At 32.7% G+C, this 23369-nt stretch overlaps 2 protein-coding genes across 2 annotated transcripts; both read left to right on the plus strand.

The window, feature by feature from the left end:
• The first annotated feature begins 11333 nt into the window (after window positions 1-11333).
• On the plus strand, window positions 11334-12407 carry LOC106315985 (ethylene-responsive transcription factor TINY-like). The gene has a single exon (XM_013753839.1). It carries the CDS (start codon window positions 11550-11552, stop codon window positions 12204-12206), a length of 657 nt encoding a protein of 218 aa, XP_013609293.1. The 5' UTR covers window positions 11334-11549; the 3' UTR covers window positions 12207-12407.
• Window positions 12408-17911: 5504 nt separating this feature from the next.
• LOC106315576 (protein tesmin/TSO1-like CXC 7) lies at window positions 17912-20285 on the plus strand. The gene is made up of 6 exons (XM_013753343.1): window positions 17912-18297; window positions 18389-18457; window positions 18541-18718; window positions 19050-19462; window positions 19533-19936; window positions 20024-20285. The coding sequence occupies exons 1-6, from the start codon at window positions 17993-17995 to the stop codon at window positions 20110-20112; spliced, it is 1458 nt and encodes a 485-aa protein (XP_013608797.1). The 5' UTR covers window positions 17912-17992; the 3' UTR covers window positions 20113-20285.
• Window positions 20286-23369: the final 3084 nt, after the last annotated feature.

The raw sequence follows: 23369 nt of genomic DNA on the forward strand, positions 1-23369 counted from the left end.
TAAAAATTGCCATTCAACTTTAAGAAAATATAAATAATTTATATAAGAAAATTTATAATTAGTTTCAAAATTTTATTTTTTTTATTTTTGTATCATTTATAATATTTATATAAGAAAAACTATTTCTATTCAAGTTTTAAAAATTAAAATAATTTAAATAAGAAAAATTTCTAAGTAGTTTCAAAATTTAATATTTTTAGTTTTGTGTAATTTTATATATATATTATGATTTATATTTTACTATAATATATTTTTTATAAAAATATAATAATTAAAATATGTTATTATATTTTATTTTAAAATAATTATCACAATATTTTGATAATGTTAATTGTAAATATAAATATTTATTTATATTTTATTGTATTATTTTAAAGTAATGTATTAATTAATTTTTGAAAAATAAAAAAAAAAAAAAAAAATACAGCAAATCCAAAACCTAAAATCTAAATCTAAAAACCAAAAACCAAAAACCAAAAGCTGAAAACCAAAAATCAAAATTTAAAAACCAAAAGCTAAAATCTAAAATCTAAAAACCAAAAACTAAAACTAAAAACTACTGAAACAATCATCACCTATATATTGGTTAATATAAATGTGATGCTCGGTCGTTATCACTTATTTCCATAATTAACCATAGACTGGACATCATCATTAAACAAAAAGATCCACATAGATATCCACGTAACATTTTGAAAAAGCAATTCAGTACCACGAGATTTAGACATCGGTGGTCCAGATTTGAATAATAAAAACATAAATGAAACTGCTCTTGAATAAATAATATGTCGACGATTAGTCCTTTTTTCTGTTCTGGCCCTAACTTTCGAATCCATTGTCATATAGTTAATCACTATTGTATGTCTTAGACAGTATTAGCTAAGATAACGGGATGAGGAAGATATTTCATCTCTTTCAAATTAAAAGTCGTTTTATTCTAATATAGATTTTTAAAGTGACAATATGATCTCAGTGTAACTTTTATAAAAGTTAATATGAATGTAAAATACAATCGAAATTCAAGAGCCGGACTTATAATTTATTAAAATGATAATATATTTAAGTATTTTAATTTGTGTGAAAATATTTAGTGGATAATATTCTAAAACGATAATTAAAAGTCAACAAATCAATTCATTAGCCCGGGCACACATTAACAATATTGAAAAATATATAGTTTCTACGAATAATTATTTGAATTAGAATGGTCTCTTGTTCTTCCATTTATAACACAATCGACAAACAATATCATCGGTCGGTGAATTCCTGTAGAAAAAATTCGACAATTTGCAATAATAGAGTTTGTACTGCTGCATGCATATATACATACACACGAATTCGCGTGTAATTGTATTGAGTAGGTCCAAAACGACAACCATACGCGCGTTTCGTTGACTACCTCCTCAATCCTCATACTCTCTTTAGAAAAGCAAAAACTTACGGCATGTCCTACATTTCCAGATGTCTCTTGGACCACTTTTTTTGCCAATTAATCATACAACTTGGGTTCTTTTTCCAATGTATTTCCCAATTCATCAAACCTTTTCCTCCCGTCGACACAAATAATGCCTTTTTCTCCCGTCTTTATTCTTCTTTTTCTTCACATATCTTTGCTTAAATCATTTTCTCATTATTATATATTTTCAGAACTGTACCATTATTAATTCAAAAGAAAAATATAACCAAAATCCCCACCAAAGAAGTCTTAGGTGTTATTAAGGTAAAAACACAATATACTTAATGTGACAATGATAAAAAGACACATCATGACTTCAAAGAACCAAACAACAATTATATGCAATTTTAGCAATGAGATACACAACTTTATTTTGCAAATTTTAGACATTTTGTTGAACCAAAACCGTGTAAGGTACTTAGATTCGGTATGTTTGCAATCGACGTTTTGTCGGATTTACATTTTAATGAACATGCATGCTCGAGTCAATGGTTAAAATTTGAGAGTTTAGAAAGCTCGATTCCCGTGTATAGGAAGCGTTGCATGCTGGAGAGATGGCGACGCGGTAGGTTATTCGATAATCCTTTTGATGATGACGCGTCCTTATATCGATATGTGATTTGTCTTATTCAGAACCTACAAATTAATTCACAACAATGCTTGTCTATTTTCTAATCACTAATGATAATTACGAGTTAGAATGATTCGATATGATTTTTTATTCGACTTGAAACTTGGGTTGATACATTATGAACTTGTATTTTTTAGTTTAGTTTCTTGAGTACCTAGCGCACGTAAATGAGTGTAATGAGCTATCGAATGTGTCTAGATTTGGTTATTATGGTTAAGAAGAGTTTAAATTTCTTTTTATTTGGTTTCATGGTGTTGAAAAATCATGATTTTAGACATGTTTTGTTAAGGAACAAGAATTAACTTTTAAATTCACTTCTCCTCTTGTTACCAATCAAAATGCTACCTAGATTAATAATAAAATAGATTAATTTTATTTTTTTTAAAATCTGAAATAATTGAAAAAAAAATAACGCTAATTTTAATGATGCTAACGCCACTAACTAAACCTTAAATCTAAACTCTAAACCCTAAATTCTAAACTAAAACTCTAAACCCTAAACCCTAAACCCAAACCGTAAACCCTAAACCCAAGTCTTATATCCTAAACCCTAAATCCAAACCGTAAACCCTAAACTCAAAACCTATATCCTAAACTCAAATCTTAGACTCTAAACTCAAACCATATACCCAAACCTAATCCCTAGACCCTAAACTTAAATCGTAAACCCTAAACCCAAATCTTATATCCTAAAAGTTTGGGTTAATGTTGATGTTGTTTCTTTAAGGTTTAAGGTTTGGGTTTAGAATCTAGGTTTGGGTTTAGGATTTAGGGTTTGAGTTTAAAATCTAGGGTTTGGGTTTAGAGTTTACGGTTTGGGTTTAGGGTTTAGGATTTGGGTTTAAGATATAGGGTTTGGGTTTAGAGTTTGGGTTTAGAATTTAGGGTTTAGGATTTAGGGTTTAGATTTAAGGTTTAGAGTTTAGAATTGAAGATTTAGAGTTTAGTTAACAGCGTTATCGTCATTAAAATGAGCATCATTATTTTTTTTTAATTATTTTAATTTTTTTTTAAAAATAATGTATTTTATTATTAATCTATGTGGCAGTTTGTTTGGTAATAAAAAGGGGTGAAACTAAGTTTTGTTGTCTGTTAATTATCTGAAAATTCATATTCCCTGTTTTGGTCCTTTCCTCTCACACCCACCTACCGTTATGGTTTACCTTATTATATACGCTGACCAACTTTAGTGTTTGGTAATTATTTTTGTGTTATTGATCTCTAATAACTATCGCAAAAACATTCTGATTTAAGATCCTATATAATCGCTATCTTCCACCAAATGAGTAGCTACTAACACCTTTCAGACCTCTGATTGCCGGTTGCCACAGCCATATAAATCCTTAGTTTTAAATAGAATTACTAATTTTATAATACATGTTGAACATGCGGTTAAGGGCATTTCCAACTCTACTCCAAAACCCACTCTAAACTCCATTTTGTAGTAAAATTATCTCCAACTCCACTTCAAAACTCACTCCAAAGTGGAGTAATAGATATGATTACTCCAAATATGGAGTAAACCAACTCATTATACTCCAAAATGGAGTTGAAATTTTTTATTTATAAAATGGTCTTCCATATTTAAATATTTTCGTTTTTAATAAAATATTATTATAAATAAATATATAAATATTATTTTACTATATATATTATAAAAATTACTGTTAATATTTCTTAATTATATAAATATCATTTTATGCAACAAAATATATATAATATAAAACATAAAAAACCATACATATAAAAAATAAAAGATAAGCACCATACAAAAGATATATGATATAAAATATAAAAGATCATACATATGAAAATGAACTATTTTGCAAATAGTATAAATGAAAGATGATATTACTAATTTTTTTATTAACATAAAATATAATAAATTAAAAATATTCTATTTTAGAGTAGGAAATAGAGTAATACATTGGAGCAAAACTCAATTCCATTTTGGAGTTACTCTATTTTGGAGTAGAAAATAGAATAATACATTGGAGATGCTCTAAGAAACGCAAAAAGTCGTTCATTGTTGCTACTTGAATTAGTATATATGTTATATTCAAAATTGTAACCAACTTCTTCTTTTTCTCTCTAGAATATGTCTTTAACTTGGATGTTTATGTTAGACTAGTTCCAAAACATATAAACGTTATATAGAATAAAATATAAAATATATATATATACTATAAACAAGTGTTATTGAAAAATCGAATAAAGTTGTCATATGTGAATCATTCTCAAAGCTAATGCACCCCTGCTACGACCCACCAACAAATTTTAGTTGTTCGATTTCACATGTGTGAAAACCGGTTTATCTTGAACCATTTTTTTTGGGCTCTCACCCTCCTTTTAAGACACCAATTAGCATAACAAGGTTTTGGTGAGCGGAGATTCTATAATTCAATATTATTTGTAATTTAATTTTACATGGAGGCTAATGCTAGACACCACAATCGAACCGTCAAAATCATAAAATAACATAGTCAACCAATTTACTACAATATACTGTACTAACTATTATTTACCATTTCTTATGTTTAACACACTTACAATATTCCAATGCATTACGTTTTTAAGACTGATAAAGCTTTATATATTTTGTCTCTTTAAGTAGTTCGGCTAAATGGATAAAAGAGGCAAGGATCTTGAATAAAAATGTGCATCCAGAGAATCTTTTAAGACTTTGCAGCTTAACAATCTAGAATCTAATTTGTCAGCTTAAACTCATATGAATCTTCTTTATTGATATTAGAAGAAACTTATATACATAATTACGTATAAAAAGTTAAACATACAAAATAAATTTATTTTATTTAATAAGTAGATAATGTTTCTGTAGTGACAAACATGATGATGATTGAGATCACGACCAGGATAATTGTACAGTGCATTTGAGTTGAAAACTTAAAATAATTAAAAACAGTTGACACACCATTTTCAACGTGAAGAAGAAAATTCATAAAAATCTGATGAAAAATCACGATCATGTATTACATAATAAAAGATTTATTCAGTCGGCACTGGGCACTACAAAATAACTTTATCTCGTTAGAGCATCTCTTACCTATTGTTATTTTTATCTTTTTAATAGCATTTAGAATTAATTTCACTCAATTTTATTGTTATTTATTTTTTAGAGGTTACTATCTTCCCTCTATATTTCTTTACGATGGAACAAAATTCTTCTCTATTATAGAAATATTTTATTTTACAAAAAAATATGACACAATACATTGGAAATGATCTTATATCGATGTTGTCTTGGATTTTAAAAGAAAATTTTATATATATATATATATATATATATATATATATTTTTTTTTTTTTTTTCTCTGAAGAGAATCAGAAAGTAATACTCCATCCATTTCAAAATAATGTACATTCTAAAGTTTTCACACTTATTAAGAAACACGTAAAATTTTGACAATAAATACATTGTTTTCTTGTTTAGCTATTTCGTTTGATTTTTAACCAATTATAGATCAGTAAATATAATTAATGTATTTGAAATTTACAATTTGTTATTATTACATACATTGGAAATTTAAAATATAAATCTTTTAAATTTTTTTTCTTCTAAAACATGGATCATTCTGAAACGGATAGAGTAAATAGCATTATAACATCATTACCGCATTTACTAATAAACATGATTTCTAAATGAATAATCATAAAATATTAAAATTGATGGTGTATTATTTTCTAATTATATTTTAATACAAGCATAGCTTATAGATGACGAAGGATGCCCTTTTCAATATTTTTTTTTTTTGTCATCGACTTTTACAGACTCATATAGACTCTGTAAACCAAACTGGGTGATTCGCATCCATGTGGACAACGTAAGACGGTTGCATCCTAGCTCTACGAGCTAGACTATCCGCCATTGCATTATGCGTCCTTGGAACATGAATAATTTTTGATCGGATGAAACTCTATCTTCCAAATAATTTGTAAAAGCTGGTCATTCTTCTGGTTCTAAAACCATCTTCACCTATTGAAAACAATCTGTTGCAAACGTAACTTGAAACTAACATAGGTTTCTTATACATTACATTGCCCAGAGTAGTACTTCCATCTCCGCACGAAGAGGAGAAAGGCTAGCCCGAATGCCCTTTTCACAATATCTATAAAATGTTATTACCCTATATTTCACTATTTGCAACATTTATCCAATTTTCAAGTGCTGAAGATTGATTTTGCTAATATTGTCATTTCAGAACTATAATTAGAAATAAATGTCATCAATTTACTAAAGCTATTTTATTTTTATATTATAAATTTGAGGATATTTTATTAAATAAAGTATTTTTGTTATTTGATAACCAAATTGTTCGACTATTCTACTGTGTGTTTTAGATTTGACCCAGACCTGCAGTCAGATTGATAAATCCAGCGATCCAATCAATAATTCAGTTTGGGTTTAATGTAGAGATTTAATTATTATAAATCTTTTAAAACTTGGATTTAAAAAAAAAAAAACTTAAAATGGTTCATTTGTTTTCCAAAGTTTGTTGATTTTCTAAAGTCGGGTACGTAAGTTAGTTTTTTTTTTTTTTTTAAGTCAGTACGTAAGTCGCAGAAAAATATTGGGCCATGATTTTCCAAGGTCTAAAGATGGATTAAAACCTGTTGTAGTAAAGTAGAAGGTATTTAATGCATCGAACCTACATATATAACATCATATCATTAATGATGGCCAGAACCAACAGATTATAACTATTATGTCAAATCTGATGATAACGTGTGATGGATAATAGATTTTATGGATAATCAGAATGCAATGGATAAGAGCTATTGTTCTAACGGTAATAGAACTCTAGTTAGAGTGTTCGTTCTGGGTTCGAGTCGCTTTGGCAGCTTCCCGCCTATGACCGTGTGTGCCCGGATGAAAGGTTTCGTGGGGATTAGTCTAAGCTTACCGTCTGGGATCCCTACGGATATAAAAAAAAAAAAAAAAAAAAACATATAACAGTTGTTAATTACAACTTGATATATATATGTAACACATAAAAAGCAATCAATTATAGTGTAATACAACTTGTTAGCCTAGCTATAGGGGTATATGCCGTTGATAGCTATGTAATTTAATTTTATTAACATAAAATATAATAAATTAAAAATATTCTATTTTAGAGTAGGAAATAGAGTAATACATTGGAGCAAAACTCAATTCCATTTTGGAGTTACTCTATTTTGGAGTAGAAAATAGAATAATACATTGGAGATGCTCTAAGAAACGCAAAAAGTCGTTCATTGTTGCTACTTGAATTAGTATATATGTTATATTCAAAATTGTAACCAACTTCTTCTTTTTCTCTCTAGAATATGTCTTTAACTTGGATGTTTATGTTAGACTAGTTCCAAAACATATAAACGTTATATAGAATAAAATATAAAATATATATATATACTATAAACAAGTGTTATTGAAAAATCGAATAAAGTTGTCATATGTGAATCATTCTCAAAGCTAATGCACCCCTGCTACGACCCACCAACAAATTTTAGTTGTTCGATTTCACATGTGTGAAAACCGGTTTATCTTGAACCATTTTTTTTGGGCTCTCACCCTCCTTTTAAGACACCAATTAGCATAACAAGGTTTTGGTGAGCGGAGATTCTATAATTCAATATTATTTGTAATTTAATTTTACATGGAGGCTAATGCTAGACACCACAATCGAACCGTCAAAATCATAAAATAACATAGTCAACCAATTTACTACAATATACTGTACTAACTATTATTTACCATTTCTTATGTTTAACACACTTACAATATTCCAATGCATTACGTTTTTAAGACTGATAAAGCTTTATATATTTTGTCTCTTTAAGTAGTTCGGCTAAATGGATAAAAGAGGCAAGGATCTTGAATAAAAATGTGCATCCAGAGAATCTTTTAAGACTTTGCAGCTTAACAATCTAGAATCTAATTTGTCAGCTTAAACTCATATGAATCTTCTTTATTGATATTAGAAGAAACTTATATACATAATTACGTATAAAAAGTTAAACATACAAAATAAATTTATTTTATTTAATAAGTAGATAATGTTTCTGTAGTGACAAACATGATGATGATTGAGATCACGACCAGGATAATTGTACAGTGCATTTGAGTTGAAAACTTAAAATAATTAAAAACAGTTGACACACCATTTTCAACGTGAAGAAGAAAATTCATAAAAATCTGATGAAAAATCACGATCATGTATTACATAATAAAAGATTTATTCAGTCGGCACTGGGCACTACAAAATAACTTTATCTCGTTAGAGCATCTCTTACCTATTGTTATTTTTATCTTTTTAATAGCATTTAGAATTAATTTCACTCAATTTTATTGTTATTTATTTTTTAGAGGTTACTATCTTCCCTCTATATTTCTTTACGATGGAACAAAATTCTTCTCTATTATAGAAATATTTTATTTTACAAAAAAATATGACACAATACATTGGAAATGATCTTATATCGATGTTGTCTTGGATTTTAAAAGAAAATTTTATATATATATATATATATATATATATATATATTTTTTTTTTTTTTTTCTCTGAAGAGAATCAGAAAGTAATACTCCATCCATTTCAAAATAATGTACATTCTAAAGTTTTCACACTTATTAAGAAACACGTAAAATTTTGACAATAAATACATTGTTTTCTTGTTTAGCTATTTCGTTTGATTTTTAACCAATTATAGATCAGTAAATATAATTAATGTATTTGAAATTTACAATTTGTTATTATTACATACATTGGAAATTTAAAATATAAATCTTTTAAATTTTTTTTCTTCTAAAACATGGATCATTCTGAAACGGATAGAGTAAATAGCATTATAACATCATTACCGCATTTACTAATAAACATGATTTCTAAATGAATAATCATAAAATATTAAAATTGATGGTGTATTATTTTCTAATTATATTTTAATACAAGCATAGCTTATAGATGACGAAGGATGCCCTTTTCAATATTTTTTTTTTTTGTCATCGACTTTTACAGACTCATATAGACTCTGTAAACCAAACTGGGTGATTCGCATCCATGTGGACAACGTAAGACGGTTGCATCCTAGCTCTACGAGCTAGACTATCCGCCATTGCATTATGCGTCCTTGGAACATGAATAATTTTTGATCGGATGAAACTCTATCTTCCAAATAATTTGTAAAAGCTGGTCATTCTTCTGGTTCTAAAACCATCTTCACCTATTGAAAACAATCTGTTGCAAACGTAACTTGAAACTAACATAGGTTTCTTATACATTACATTGCCCAGAGTAGTACTTCCATCTCCGCACGAAGAGGAGAAAGGCTAGCCCGAATGCCCTTTTCACAATATCTATAAAATGTTATTACCCTATATTTCACTATTTGCAACATTTATCCAATTTTCAAGTGCTGAAGATTGATTTTGCTAATATTGTCATTTCAGAACTATAATTAGAAATAAATGTCATCAATTTACTAAAGCTATTTTATTTTTATATTATAAATTTGAGGATATTTTATTAAATAAAGTATTTTTGTTATTTGATAACCAAATTGTTCGACTATTCTACTGTGTGTTTTAGATTTGACCCAGACCTGCAGTCAGATTGATAAATCCAGCGATCCAATCAATAATTCAGTTTGGGTTTAATGTAGAGATTTAATTATTATAAATCTTTTAAAACTTGGATTTAAAAAAAAAAAAACTTAAAATGGTTCATTTGTTTTCCAAAGTTTGTTGATTTTCTAAAGTCGGGTACGTAAGTTAGTTTTTTTTTTTTTTTTAAGTCAGTACGTAAGTCGCAGAAAAATATTGGGCCATGATTTTCCAAGGTCTAAAGATGGATTAAAACCTGTTGTAGTAAAGTAGAAGGTATTTAATGCATCGAACCTACATATATAACATCATATCATTAATGATGGCCAGAACCAACAGATTATAACTATTATGTCAAATCTGATGATAACGTGTGATGGATAATAGATTTTATGGATAATCAGAATGCAATGGATAAGAGCTATTGTTCTAACGGTAATAGAACTCTAGTTAGAGTGTTCGTTCTGGGTTCGAGTCGCTTTGGCAGCTTCCCGCCTATGACCGTGTGTGCCCGGATGAAAGGTTTCGTGGGGATTAGTCTAAGCTTACCGTCTGGGATCCCTACGGATATAAAAAAAAAAAAAAAAAAAAAAAAAAACACTCGCAGTCTCGGCTAACAAGTAAGCATATGACTATAGTACTCTTTAAACATTTGACAAAAGGAAAAAAAGAACTTGGAGAAACAGAGGTCGATCTCTAAATTTCATTTGTTATCAGCCAGTAAACTCACATTCAAGATTAAATCGTCTGAAACCACTCCATTCACTCTAAACTTCGTCTATCACGTTAATCTTTCGTTTAGTCTTATATACTTATAACTTATTCTAACTTAAACGTCAGATACTCAGATAATTATTAAGAGAACAACCTCCTCATTATTTCATGATTCTCGACAATGCTGGTTTGAATTATTTTTAAACCATGCTTAAAAAATATTAACAATATATTTAAATGAGTAACTATATAATTTTGAAAATTAATATCTATATGCTTAATTATTTTATAATTATATACTTTAAATTTAAAAGTATAATTAAAAATGTACATTCCACTGTACATATCTATTTAAAAAAAATTAAGTTTTTTTTCTTTTAAAATCAGAATGTTCTTTAACAGTTCCACTTGCACATGACAAAAAATGACCTTGATTTTTACTATTATTTAATATCATTTGTTTTAAGTCTGAGAACCCTTTTAAAGTTTAAACCTACTCGAGAATACTATAAATAATACTACAAGTTAGCATTCAAATTTACTTTCAAATAACATATAAATAATGACTAAAGTAGCAGCATGAAGATGTAAAAATATTATCATTTATAAAAAAAAAATATCCTATCATCCTTAGAACACACATCTTTATTTTGCTCAATAGTAACCAAAAAGAAACCCCAAGAAAACATGACTCATGGAAGAAAAAACAAGCAAAAATATGGACTTATTTTCTGTTAAAATAATATTTTTTGGGGTAAAGGCATATATGGATTTATGTTGTTGTCATGATTAATAAAATATGTACGGGTCTTTTAAGAGCAAGCATATCAGAAATCAAATTTGGCATGTGGGTCCTTTTTTACTTTTACTCGCTATTAGTGAAATATTTGTCCCATATCTCCCCTATACCCAATACCACACCTCCAAAACAATTCTTGTATAAATAAGGGAGTGATCGAGAAATGTAGACAAATGCCCATTAAACTCTGCCTCTCAGTTTCCTTCATTAACTCATTCCCCAAAACAACACATTTTTATCATCATTCCTTTTTACCACCCAAAACCTCCAAATTCGAAAAAAAAACAATGGTTAATGTGTCATTGGTGTCTTTGTTATAAAGCTCTTCTTACAAGAAAGATCACCAATGATAGGTTTAAAGAGTCCGTCCAAGAACTCTGCGACTAACTCAGTTAGTCAAGAGAGCAAGGGAGAGAAGACCAAACCGGTTAGAGATTCCGGTAAGCATCCGGTTTACAGGGGTGTGCGAAAGAGGAGCTGGGGAAAATGGGTGTCGGAGATACGAGAGCCGAGGAAGAAATCTCGTATATGGCTCGGAACGTTTCCTTCACCGGAGATGGCGGCGCGTGCACACGACGTGGCTGCTTTGAGTATCAAAGGAACCTCCGCGACACTCAACTTTCCTGAACTCGTGGGCTCTTTCCCACGGCCAAGCTCTCTAAGCCCTCGAGACATCCAAGCCGCAGCTCTCAAAGCTGCACACATGGAGATCATTATGACGACCTCACAGTCTTCTTTTTCTTCGTCTTTAACGTCTTCTTCTTCGCTAGAGTCTCTTGTGTCTTCCTCTGCGACTGGCTCGGAGGAGCTAGAGGAGATTGTTGAGCTGCCGAGTTTAGGGTCTAACTATGATGGTACGACTCAGCTTAGTAACGAGTTCATTTTCTTTGACTCGGCAGACTTTTGGGTTTATCCACCACATCAGTTGTCAGAACGTGATTATGAGATGATTCCTGGGTCATTATCACAATATTGGGATCTTCCAGGACTGTTTAATTATTAAGTTATAATCATATAAAAAATACTCTATATATGGCTACTAGTAATGATGTTTTAACTTTGTTTTAGTGAACCCTTAATTTTGTGGTGGGTTGAGTTAGGGTTATTTGTCTCTGGTCATCTTTTCTCAATGTGTGTTTGTGTGTGTGTGTGAGCTCCATATATCAATACTTGTAAATAATTCTCGCTTTTTTTCTTTCTAAAATCAGTGTGGAAATTTCTGAAAATAAATAATATTGGACTAGTAGCCAATGTAAGGCCACGTACCATATGTTGAATGATGTTGAATGTTAGTTGTTGATTTGAGATAACCAATATTCCTTTTTTATAGTGCAAATTAAGACTTTCGCCCGGTTAACCAAAAATTAATATGACCAATCGTTGTTGTTGCCTTTTCTCCACTATCAGTACTTGTTGGATATAAATTTTGATATATATATATTAATTAAGATAACCAACACTTGAATGGTTCGAGTGTTATTGTATTAATCAATAGGACTTTAACTCATTGCATTTCTTTTGCGACTCAATACAAAAGAATCTCTTCTTCTGTCTTTCGACCACTAAGAGCAACATTATCGCACAAAAAAATGGGGTGCTTAGCCCTATGGACTCTACAAAAATGGCAAGCAACGATGTTTTCAGCTGCAAAATAAGCGTCGCGTTTTGTTTGTTGCTTCTACTATTCGCGGGTCCTATCGACACGTGGCGACCCGCGATTGATTTTTTTAAATTTTTTTTTAATCAGATAAAAAAAAAAAAACACCCCTAGTGGGCTGCTGGGATAAAGATGCTCCAAGTGTAATATTGTAATACAAGTAGCTAGCTTGATTGGAATATTTGTGTAATAACAACTGTAATGAATGGTTCGAAATGGATTCCATTTTCTTTGTTCTTTTTTTTTCGTCACTACCTACGTCTTTTTCGTTTTGCTGTTGAAAAAAGGCTACAGACTTTAATGATCACACTGTAATTAGAGTCCGTCACTGTCCACTAATTTTCTTGAGTAGACATAATTCGAAAGAAAAATCTATTGAAGTGACTTCCCTATAATTAAGTTTAACGTAACTAATAATTGCAATATATATGTTCATGCTCCATAAACCTAAATCTTGTAACCTTTTTGCAATTTTTATTAAAAGTTGGTATGTTTAGAACTAAAACTTGTATATAGACAGCCGTAAAATGTTTGCGTAATGGTCTGTTATAGTGTTATTGTATCACAACCGAACTAAAATCCACATATATTGAAAAAAACATTTGTTGATAAATCTGACTTTTGTGAATATTTTGAGTTCTTTTTTACAAAGTAGTAGTATGTTTGAAACTATGCTATTTTTCTCCTATCATAGTCATGCAAACACTACAGAAAACAAACTATGCGAACAATGAAAACTATAATGTAATTGAGTAATAACCTTTGAAAAACAGAATGAACTTTTTGGACAAACTTTTAATTAAAAATTAACTTAACCTTTTTTCTTGCTTGCCATTTCAAGGATTCTCTCAATAATTGTCTTTGTGAAAGATATTGGATAGTGGAGGCCGATATAGTAAGGAAAAGTATATACTATGTGCAAAACCATAATTTAATAGTATGCTTAGTCCCGACAATACAATATTTAATTGTTAGCTTTACCAAATAAGTTATAAAAAGCTGACATTTTGATTGTTTGGAGATTTTGTAATCAACGTCCAGGTAATAATAATTGATTAAAAGAATAACTACTTTAGCATAATGCAACCTTCAAAGCCGTTTATTTGTATCGGTGCTTTAGTTTTTCTTTTGTTTAAAAACAAAACTATGATTTTTTTTTTTGATTAACCTGGGGTATCCCAGGCCCATGGAGAGGCCCAGATTAATCCTCAAGGGGAGGTGCAGCCCACAGATAGACCCTCTCTCCGGGTATTCAAATGGGCCCTAAAGCATAGGCCCATATCCGTGTTATGTGACCAGGATAATTGTGACTTAGTTTCGCGCAGCAGGTGGATCGAACCTGAAACGTGTTGGCGTCTCAGTCCCGTCTCCTTATCACTCGACCACAATCACCCGGTCAAAACAAAACTATGATTTATCAGGTATTCCAGCCATCTTTTAATACATTTATAAAAAAAATTCATCAATACATTTATAATTAGATATGATTTCTTGTATAATTTTATATAAATCGTTCAGTGTCAATATATATATATACGTACTCAATATTATATTGAACGTAAAATGTGTATTAGAGGAATCTCCTATGACTCATATTCGAATGTGCAGTATCTTGAGCAGTTCTGGAAGCTTTGCCATCATGTATCAGGTTTGGCATCTATAAAGATCATACGTATAGTCTTTTATGCTTGCATTGGAAATATGGTGATCCCACTTAGCAGGGTTCTAGTCCGTTATGCATTCTAACATCTCTTACTATTATCTAATGTAAAATCTAAGATGTTAAGCCATGTTTTCCAATCAATTATCATTAATTTGGTTTAACATACCGGTCATCGATCTCAGGTAGACCCTAAAACTTTCAAAGTAGATGCATACATGCAAAAATCCCATATGATTTAAGAGAAAAATAAATCGAGATAAATTATGGATTATTGGGATGATTTAAAATTTAACGGTCCACTCTTAACTCCAAGGAGAGGGTCATTTTAAGAAATACTATAACGAGGAATAGAAATGGTCAATGGCAGTTTGGAAAATAAAGTTGTTCAATACTCAATATCAAGAAACATTTCATGCATCTTTTTTATGTCAACCATGAATAATTCGTGCATCTATTATTGCAGAGTGGCAAACTAAAATTTATTACATTTAATTAGAATATTTTAAATTCGAAATGACATTGCAACGGTGGTTGATTGATATAATGGCACAGTAGCATCATTATAATAGAATATACATACATAAAATATATTATTATTATATTTTCATGATGAATCTGTGAAAAATGAAATTGATCAATTTAGGCTTACTTCTATTGTGTCAACACATCGTTGATTAATTTTTCTATATCCATTGGCAAAAAAAAATATCAGTTATATTCTTCGGAAAAATGAATTTACTTCTGTCTTTAATTTTTATGCATGCTCCTGTATACATACACATGATTATACACATTTTCAACAATAATACATCATTATGTTTATAGCATTCTAAAACAAGTAATACCAGCAAGACCACCAGCTAGGCCGATTGCACCGGTACTTCATCCAATGATGCATGTAAGTGATTTGATAATTGGGAACCCGAATAGATGAAATACTGAGATGCTAAAAAACTATGTCCACCACGATGACATCCCAATGATTCAATCGCTGGCCATGAGCCAAGATTACCATTGGGATGGATATTGATGGAGTTATACGAAGAATGAGATGTGCACAGTAAAGTTAGGTTACTGGGTGGCAACTAACTTGTTTAAGGAGGAGGATTGGAGGCGCAAGAACCCAGCATAACGAAGCTCCGTATCTTTGCTTGGAAAATAAAAGCTCCTCCCAAAATCAGACATTTCACTTGGCAGATGATATCTGGACAGTTAGCAGTGACAAGTAATCTGAATCATCGTCATGTGAGATGCGACAACCATTGCTCTCGTTGTGGTGCAGAGGATGAAACTATAAATCACCCCATCTTTGAATGTCCTTCAGCTATACAGACTTGGGCACACGCGGCAACCCCAACACCACCAATATTATTTCCAAGTGGAAGCCATTTTACAAATATAGATTACCTTTTCTGGCGAAAGAATGATATTGAATACTTAGAGCTGGATAAAAACTCATATCCTTGGATCATGTGGTATATTTGGAAAGCGAGAAACGATAAACTATTCAGGGGAATAGACATGAACCCTTTGAAAACTGTCAGACACGCTGAATCAGAATGTCATGCCTGGTTTGAAGCAAATCAAAGACTGGAGGAAGAGGGGGGAGCACAAAATTTAGAACGTCCTCCAATTTCTGAAAGATGCATGATAGATGATGGATCATGGACACATGACACATTTTTAGTGGTTATGGATGGACATGGATAAATTCTAGAGGAGTGACGCAACTATTGGGAGCAAGGATCCAACGCAGACGAATCTCACCATTACATTCAGAACTGGAGACTCTATCGTAGGTAATGGAGTGTATGCTTGAGATATCGACATTCAATCCTTTGGAACCGACTGTAAGGATCTAATCTTGATGATCAAAAACCCCAGAGCATGGCCGAACTTCTCTACTGAGCTGGAGGAGTTTACGAAGCTGAAAACCAGATACACGGAGTTTTCGATTGTTTTTGTTCCTCGTTCAGAAAATGTATCATCTGATTCTTTAGCTAAGATAACGAGAACCTTCTATAGGAACTTGTACTACATTGGTTGTTTTGTTCCGGTCTGGTTTTCCAGACCACTTCAAGCTTGAGCAATAGAACAACGGTTTGAAGAAAAAAAAACAAGTAATACAGAACCAACGGCTTCTTATAACACTTTTAACATGATAAAACGGTTTCAAAAAGTCAAAAGCCAAAATTATAGTCTTTTGACAAAAAAAAAGTTAACTGGATAAGTAAAACCAATAAGTGGAGCCACTAAACTCGTCACTAAGCTCGTCTGTCTTAGTGAATTAAGTACAAAAGTTAAAAGTCAATGCGACTTACGCTCATTTTCTAGTGTTTCGTCATGTTTACGTGCTTACGTCGACATCATTATTCATTTAACACTTGTAGTGATAGAAACAAGACATAAAAAAATGAAGAATCATCACCTCGAACACCATTTCATTGACACATACGAAATGTACAAATGAGACTATAGCCAAGTGTCAGTTCAGTAGGAAAAATACAAGTTATATCTTCCCCACTTGTACCTTGATACATGTTTCCTCTTTTTTTTTTTTTTTTTTTGTTATGTCTTGTAAATAACAAAGAACAAGAGTAGCGAATCTTACTTTTGATTTTCTCCGATAACAAAAAGGCAAAGAGGGATAATGTGTACAGGTCCGACTTTGAGATTTTTTTTTTTCGTGCGCCAACTTTGAGATTTTTTTTGAACTTGAAACAATTAGTATTGGAAAGAAGATCTGATAAGTTTTCTGAACTTCCAACTTAAAAATAATTGGCAATTAGTGGATTGGCCCAAATCTCTTATATATTATTCAAGTTCCTTTCATATTTTCGATGTGGAATCTTCTCTCCAATAATTAGTAAATAATATATATATATATATATATATAATCAATTTGGAAGTCTAATCATCTATACATATTTATCATTAAAATTTTGAGGATTCGAGACTAGTGTTTCATCTCGACCGTCCAGTGACTAAACATTTTTTAGGAGATGTGTCAACTGATCCAAATTTTCTTTGTTACTTTTATTCATGAAAAAAAACTGAGGAATTGTTACATAAATTAGATTATCGACTCTAATAATATATGTTAATAATGAAATTAATCCTTTTAAAATTTTCGGCTCTCGAACCGGCTCAGGGGTGTGTCACTCTTTTGATCCATGCATTCAAAATTAACACTGATGTATAAATATCTTTATTCTTATTAGATGTTGGGCTTACTATTGGGCCTTTGCATCATTAAAACGTCGGTTAGAAAGAAAAAAAAAACCTAAATCGTTCGATCCAAACCGTTGATAACACCTTTTCATCTCAGCCGTTAGATTCGGTAATCAGGTTCATCAAAATTCAATTTTTTTTCAAAAGAGACGAAGAAGAAGCAGACGAACACAGAGGAGGAAGAAGACGAGCTCTCCAGCTGAAAGCAGCAGCGAAATCTCTCTCTCTCTCTCTCCTTATGGATAACTCCGATCAGGACTTGGGCTCTCCGCGAAACCAATTGGCGCGTCGATTGGATTTCTCCGTCTCGGCGGCGGCGGAGATGGATTCTTCTCAGGGAAGTGAGAAGCATTCTCTTCTCGATTCGAATTCGTCTCGGGAAGATCATAAAGAAGAAGACTTGTTGCCTCCTCCGCCGCCGTCAGGTTCCGAGGAGCAAGTGGTGAAGTCGCTGAAACCGCCGGTTAGATCGGAACTCAGCACGCCGCCGCAGAGACCTCCGATTAATGGGTTTGATCATGAGCCGGCCAAGTGTCGAGTGAGGTAAAAAAATTTTCAACTTTGATTAGTTTTCGGCTTGGGGGGGGAGATCGTGCGGTGGAGTTAGTTAGGGTTATTTTGATTGTGTATGCAGCAAGCAAGAGCCTTTGACACCAAGTAAGCAGAAGCATTGCAACTGTAAAAATTCAAAATGCTTGAAGCTGTAAGTGTGCATTCTTCTGGATCATATAAAGCCTTTTTTTTAATTTGTGGTGGTGGTGGTGATGAAATGTAATCTGTTTACAGGTATTGTGAATGCTTTGCGTCGGGGTCGTATTGCAATGGCTGCAACTGTTTGAATTGTCAAAACAATTTGGAGAACGAGACCGCAAGACAAGAAGCCATCACCGGGACGTTGGATCGCAATCCTGATGCCTTCAAGCCTAAGATTGCTGGTAGTCCTCTTGGAACCAAAGATTTACAGGTGGGATCTTGTTACTTAACTAATGCATAAAAAGGACTAAGTTTTGGTCTTCAAACAGTGTACTTGACTACAATTAGTTAGGAGATGGACCCCAAAACAAGCAGTTGATTATGCATTTTATGTGTTCTGTCTCTGAAAAGTTGTTTCCTTGTTATTAACCCAAAGAAAGAAAAGTATCAGGAGTGAGTCGGCTCTGAGATTTAGGGAGCCGTAGGCGATTTATTAAAGATTTTAACTAAATTTTTTTTTTTTTGGAGGTCTCTATGTCCATGTAGTTTTCTCCAAAAATTTTGGGAGCCTGTTGCAATATATTCATTTGATGAACTTATAGGAAGATGCGCGGCAACTACTGATTCTGGGAAAGCACAGCAAAGGATGCCACTGCAAGAAATCAGGATGCCTCAAGAAGTACTGCGAGTGTTACCAGGCCAATGTCCTGTGTTCTGAGAATTGTAAATGTCAAGATTGCAAGAACTTTGAAGGAAGCCAAGAGAGGAACGCCCTTCTTTATGGACCAGAAACCTACACACAACAACAGCAGACGACCAACGCAGCTCTCAACCGCGCCGTCGCCACCTCTGGTTATCTAAACCCTCTTGAATCAAGAAAGAGAAAAAGCAAGGAAGCTTCACATTCAGCTGGAGGCTCATCTGCGTTTCCACACCTCATAAGGAATGGTGACACTTCTCTATTTTCAGTTCCTAACAACAGAGTGGTATCTGGATTTACCGCATGTTCTTACAGGTTGGTGATATCAACTCCTTCCTTTGTATGATACCGTCTTAAGGATTTATCTAACTGTCTACTTCTATAGGTCTTCTCTGTCAAATACTATCCAGCCGCGTCATGTGAAAGACCTATGTGCGCTTCTGGTCACAAGATCGGTGGATGTAGCAAATAAAAGGAGGAAAAATGAGAAAGACTCTTCACTTGATCCAGCTCTGAGAGATGTTAATGAGACCAATGACTCTCCAGATTGTGTCCTTGACTCTACTAGAATGGACGAGAAGCCGTTATCTCCAGCAACACGTGCATTGATGTGTGATGATGAGGACGTGATCATATCAGAGAAAGAGACATCTGCCGCCCGAGTGAAAACAAGCCAAGAGAAAGAAGACGCAGACACAAGCTCGGAGAGTTTCGTAGAACAAGAAAGACAGATCTTGTCCAGCTTCAGGGACTTTCTCATTCAGTTCTCAAACCGTGGGAACATAAAACGTAAGCTGATTTTCGCTTGAGAGACCGTATCTTTGTTCAAAAATTTAGAGCTTGGAGATGTGCTAATTTAAGATATTGGTTAAGCAGGAATGAATATCAAAACCAAGACAAATCAGAGTAGAAAGGAACCACCAGAAGATGAAGAGCAAAGGAATCAGCACTCAGGTTTAGGGTAATGCTTAGGGAATTTCTCGGATAAAAACTTTAGCGTCCAACTCTTTTTGACATGTTTTAAAAGTATCTATAGGAAGATCAGATTAGATTAATTATTGGGACTGTTAGATTAGTGCTAACTGCAAGGTACTATGTTTCATACATTGGCGTGAAGATTTTGAGTAAATAGTGTCTACTTGAATAAAATTGTTACCTAATTTGCAAATTGCAAGTTAAACATGTAACGTCGAAGGCACAAACGCATCGGAATCAGATGGAAAATCCATCAAAAAAATGTTTCGGTTTAAATTTGTTATAGTCTTTGGCGTATTATCCGAAATCGGAAAACCGAATCGAGAAAAACAAAACCATAACCGGATCGAACTTTACAAAAAATTTCTGGACGGTTTTTATTTCTCTATTATTCTCTGAAGCCGAAATCCAAATCGTTTTTAATTCGGTTTCTTTCTAATTCAGTTATGTTTCGGATTTTACAAAAAAAAAAAAAAAAAATAGAAAACCGACTTAAACCGACATCTGAACCGATCTGATTCGAAAAATATTCGGTTCATGTTCTAAATTTCCCAATCTGAATAACCCGAACCAAACCTGAATGTCCACTGCTAATCGGATCGGTCATAGCAAATACCTTTCAGTTTATTCAGTGTTCTTTTTATTTACTAGCCATTTGATCTATGTTTGTTGTACAAAGATTATTTTTAAAAATCAAGAATTTGAAAGTGTGAAGGTTGATGTATATCAGTATATAGCTGATGATTATTCGGTTTCTTTCTAATTCAGTTATGTTTCGGATTTTACAAAAAAAAAAAAAATAGAAAACCGACATTTGAACCGATCTGATCCGAAAAATATTCGGTTCATGTTCTAAATATCCCAATCTGAATACTTTTTTTTTTATGTTCGTTACGAGCAGAGCATTTAGCATACTTGTGTAGGTTTCTGCCTTTTAACCTTACCGCATGTTACTATGGTCAGGGTCGTGCTTCACATGTACTCCCTATGTTTTATTATGTATGTAATGCACAAAGATTAAGATTTTTTTTTAAAAAAAATATAGCATTTGATATATAAATTAGTCATAGTTAAACCAATCATTAATAAGTTTATATTATTTGATTAGTCACATACTATATCTAATAAAAATAAAAATTATCTAGAATATAGGAAAACTACTTATATTTTAAAACAAACTAATATCTTTTAAACTATTTATAATATGAAACAGAGGAAGCATTATAAAAGATTCAGAGCACCAAAATATATAGACATCCCATCTTAGGGGGCCCGTTTACATAAATATAGTATATCATATTGGTTAAACACTACAAGAAATATGAGTATCAGTAGCAGTTCGCGATAGCACGATTTCACAAACTGCTACCAAAAGTGTTAAAATCGGATCACAACTCTATTGTAGCATTAAAATCGCGCTAGTAAAAAATTTCATTAAGCGGGAACATGAAAACCAATACTTTAGGTGAAAAGTGATTTTAGAGTAAAACACTTGGCCAATTTTCAGCTCTTTTTTTTTGTTCTCACTCACGACACAATTTTTTTTTTTTTTTACTTGAATCGATCTACCTTCTTCTTCCATCTGCTTCAGTTGTAAACCTCAGACTAGTTTTTGTAAAAGATGAACGAACTGGGTTCTTCTCTAATCGAAAACACCATCGTCACCTTGTTCAAAATCGAAACTTAGGAACCCTAATCCGCCTTCTGTAATTACTCCTCCGCCTTCCTATGTCGCTCTTCACCACCATCTTCTCTAGATTCACACTCTCATTCTCCCTCCTCCACTGGCTACGACAATTCGAGCTCGACGATTTTTCTCAAGAAAGAAGATGAATTTGTGTTATCATATCCACTCCTTTGTCCTCAAGCTTCCCCATTTCTTCACTCCAAAGGTCTCTTCTTTCTCTATCCCTCTCTTTCGAGCAACCCCTTTACCCTCTGCGCGTGATTGGTCACCGATAAACAATCAAGTTTAACACTTTCGAGTTTTTTTCCATGTCTCAGAGCTTTATGGCGTCTCATCGGCGAGAATTGAGAGTGTTCACAGTGGCAACAACCACAGAAGAGGCGTCTGGTAACATATAAGACAGCTCCAATATCTCTATCTGAAGGCTCGTGGAAACAGGTAGAGAGATCTTCTTGATTCTGTTAAAAGTTTGAAAGATTGAATCTTTCTTGTTTGTTTAGGTAGCTTGTGGAGTTACAGCTGCTGGTATGTATGCTGGATTACAGGCGTCAGGGAAGAAGCCTAATCTTGCTCTTGTAACCTGTGATGTCGGTGCTGTAGCTGCAGGTCCAAATGCTAGCTATCTTTGTGGTGCTTAATATTTATTCAATGGCAAATATGTTTCTGATTTTTTTTTTTCTGTCAGGGGTGTTTACAATGAATGTGGTTGCTGCTCCTGTAGTTTACTGCAAGAAGGTTCTTGGTTCCTCTGAGGTAAGACTCTTTTCTTTTGGCTCAGCTTGATTGGAGAGAGTCAAGATTAAAACAATTGAGTGTTAACCCTCAAAGCATGAACACAGTCTATGGCTTATTTTTTCCATACACTAACAACTAAAGATGTGGGCCAAGAGTTTGTAGTGCTTGTACTAATCAGCACAGTCTGCTACTTCTTATTCCTTGAACATTTACTGGTAATGCTTGTTTTATTCTCCTGAGGTGTCCCAAAACACGGGCTCTAAATGTCATTGCAAAGATTACATGACATGACAAGGGTTCTTTATATGTTATGTAGGTTCGTGACTTGAAATCATAAGCTATCTTATCGCCATTTTCATTCACCTTAGGACGAAGCAGAGGTTTCGGGTTCGTGACTATGTCTTCTGTCTGAAGTTGAGGCAGCTGCTCCGCAGTTTAATGGCTATGTAGGAATATACATATACTCTTAACAACACTTATTTCTCAGGCTCTAGAGAGTGTAGATAAAGCTCTTGTGTCTCGACTAGTAGTAAGAGTATGTGTAGCAGCTGGAGCAATGGAGAAAAGCCTGTGCCTCGACAATATCTTGGGATCGGTTGTTGTGTGAGCAAAAGGGCCAAGAGAACGTTTTCAGACCACATCCTCTCACTGCAGAGCTTGGCCTATATACCAAATCGTATCATCACCAGCGGTAAGAGCAGGAGCTCTTACATTTTCACTCAACAAAAACGTAGGGGTATCAACCAGGGCGCCATGATTGTGTGGGAAGTGAGTTCTTCCTTCTCTCGCTCTCTCTCTCCTTTGTATTTCTAGCTGTATAAAGAG

The sequence above is a fragment of the Brassica oleracea genome, chromosome C9 (assembly GCF_000695525.1).
Source record: "Brassica oleracea var. oleracea cultivar TO1000 chromosome C9, BOL, whole genome shotgun sequence".
Classification (NCBI taxonomy): domain Eukaryota; kingdom Viridiplantae; phylum Streptophyta; class Magnoliopsida; order Brassicales; family Brassicaceae; genus Brassica; species Brassica oleracea.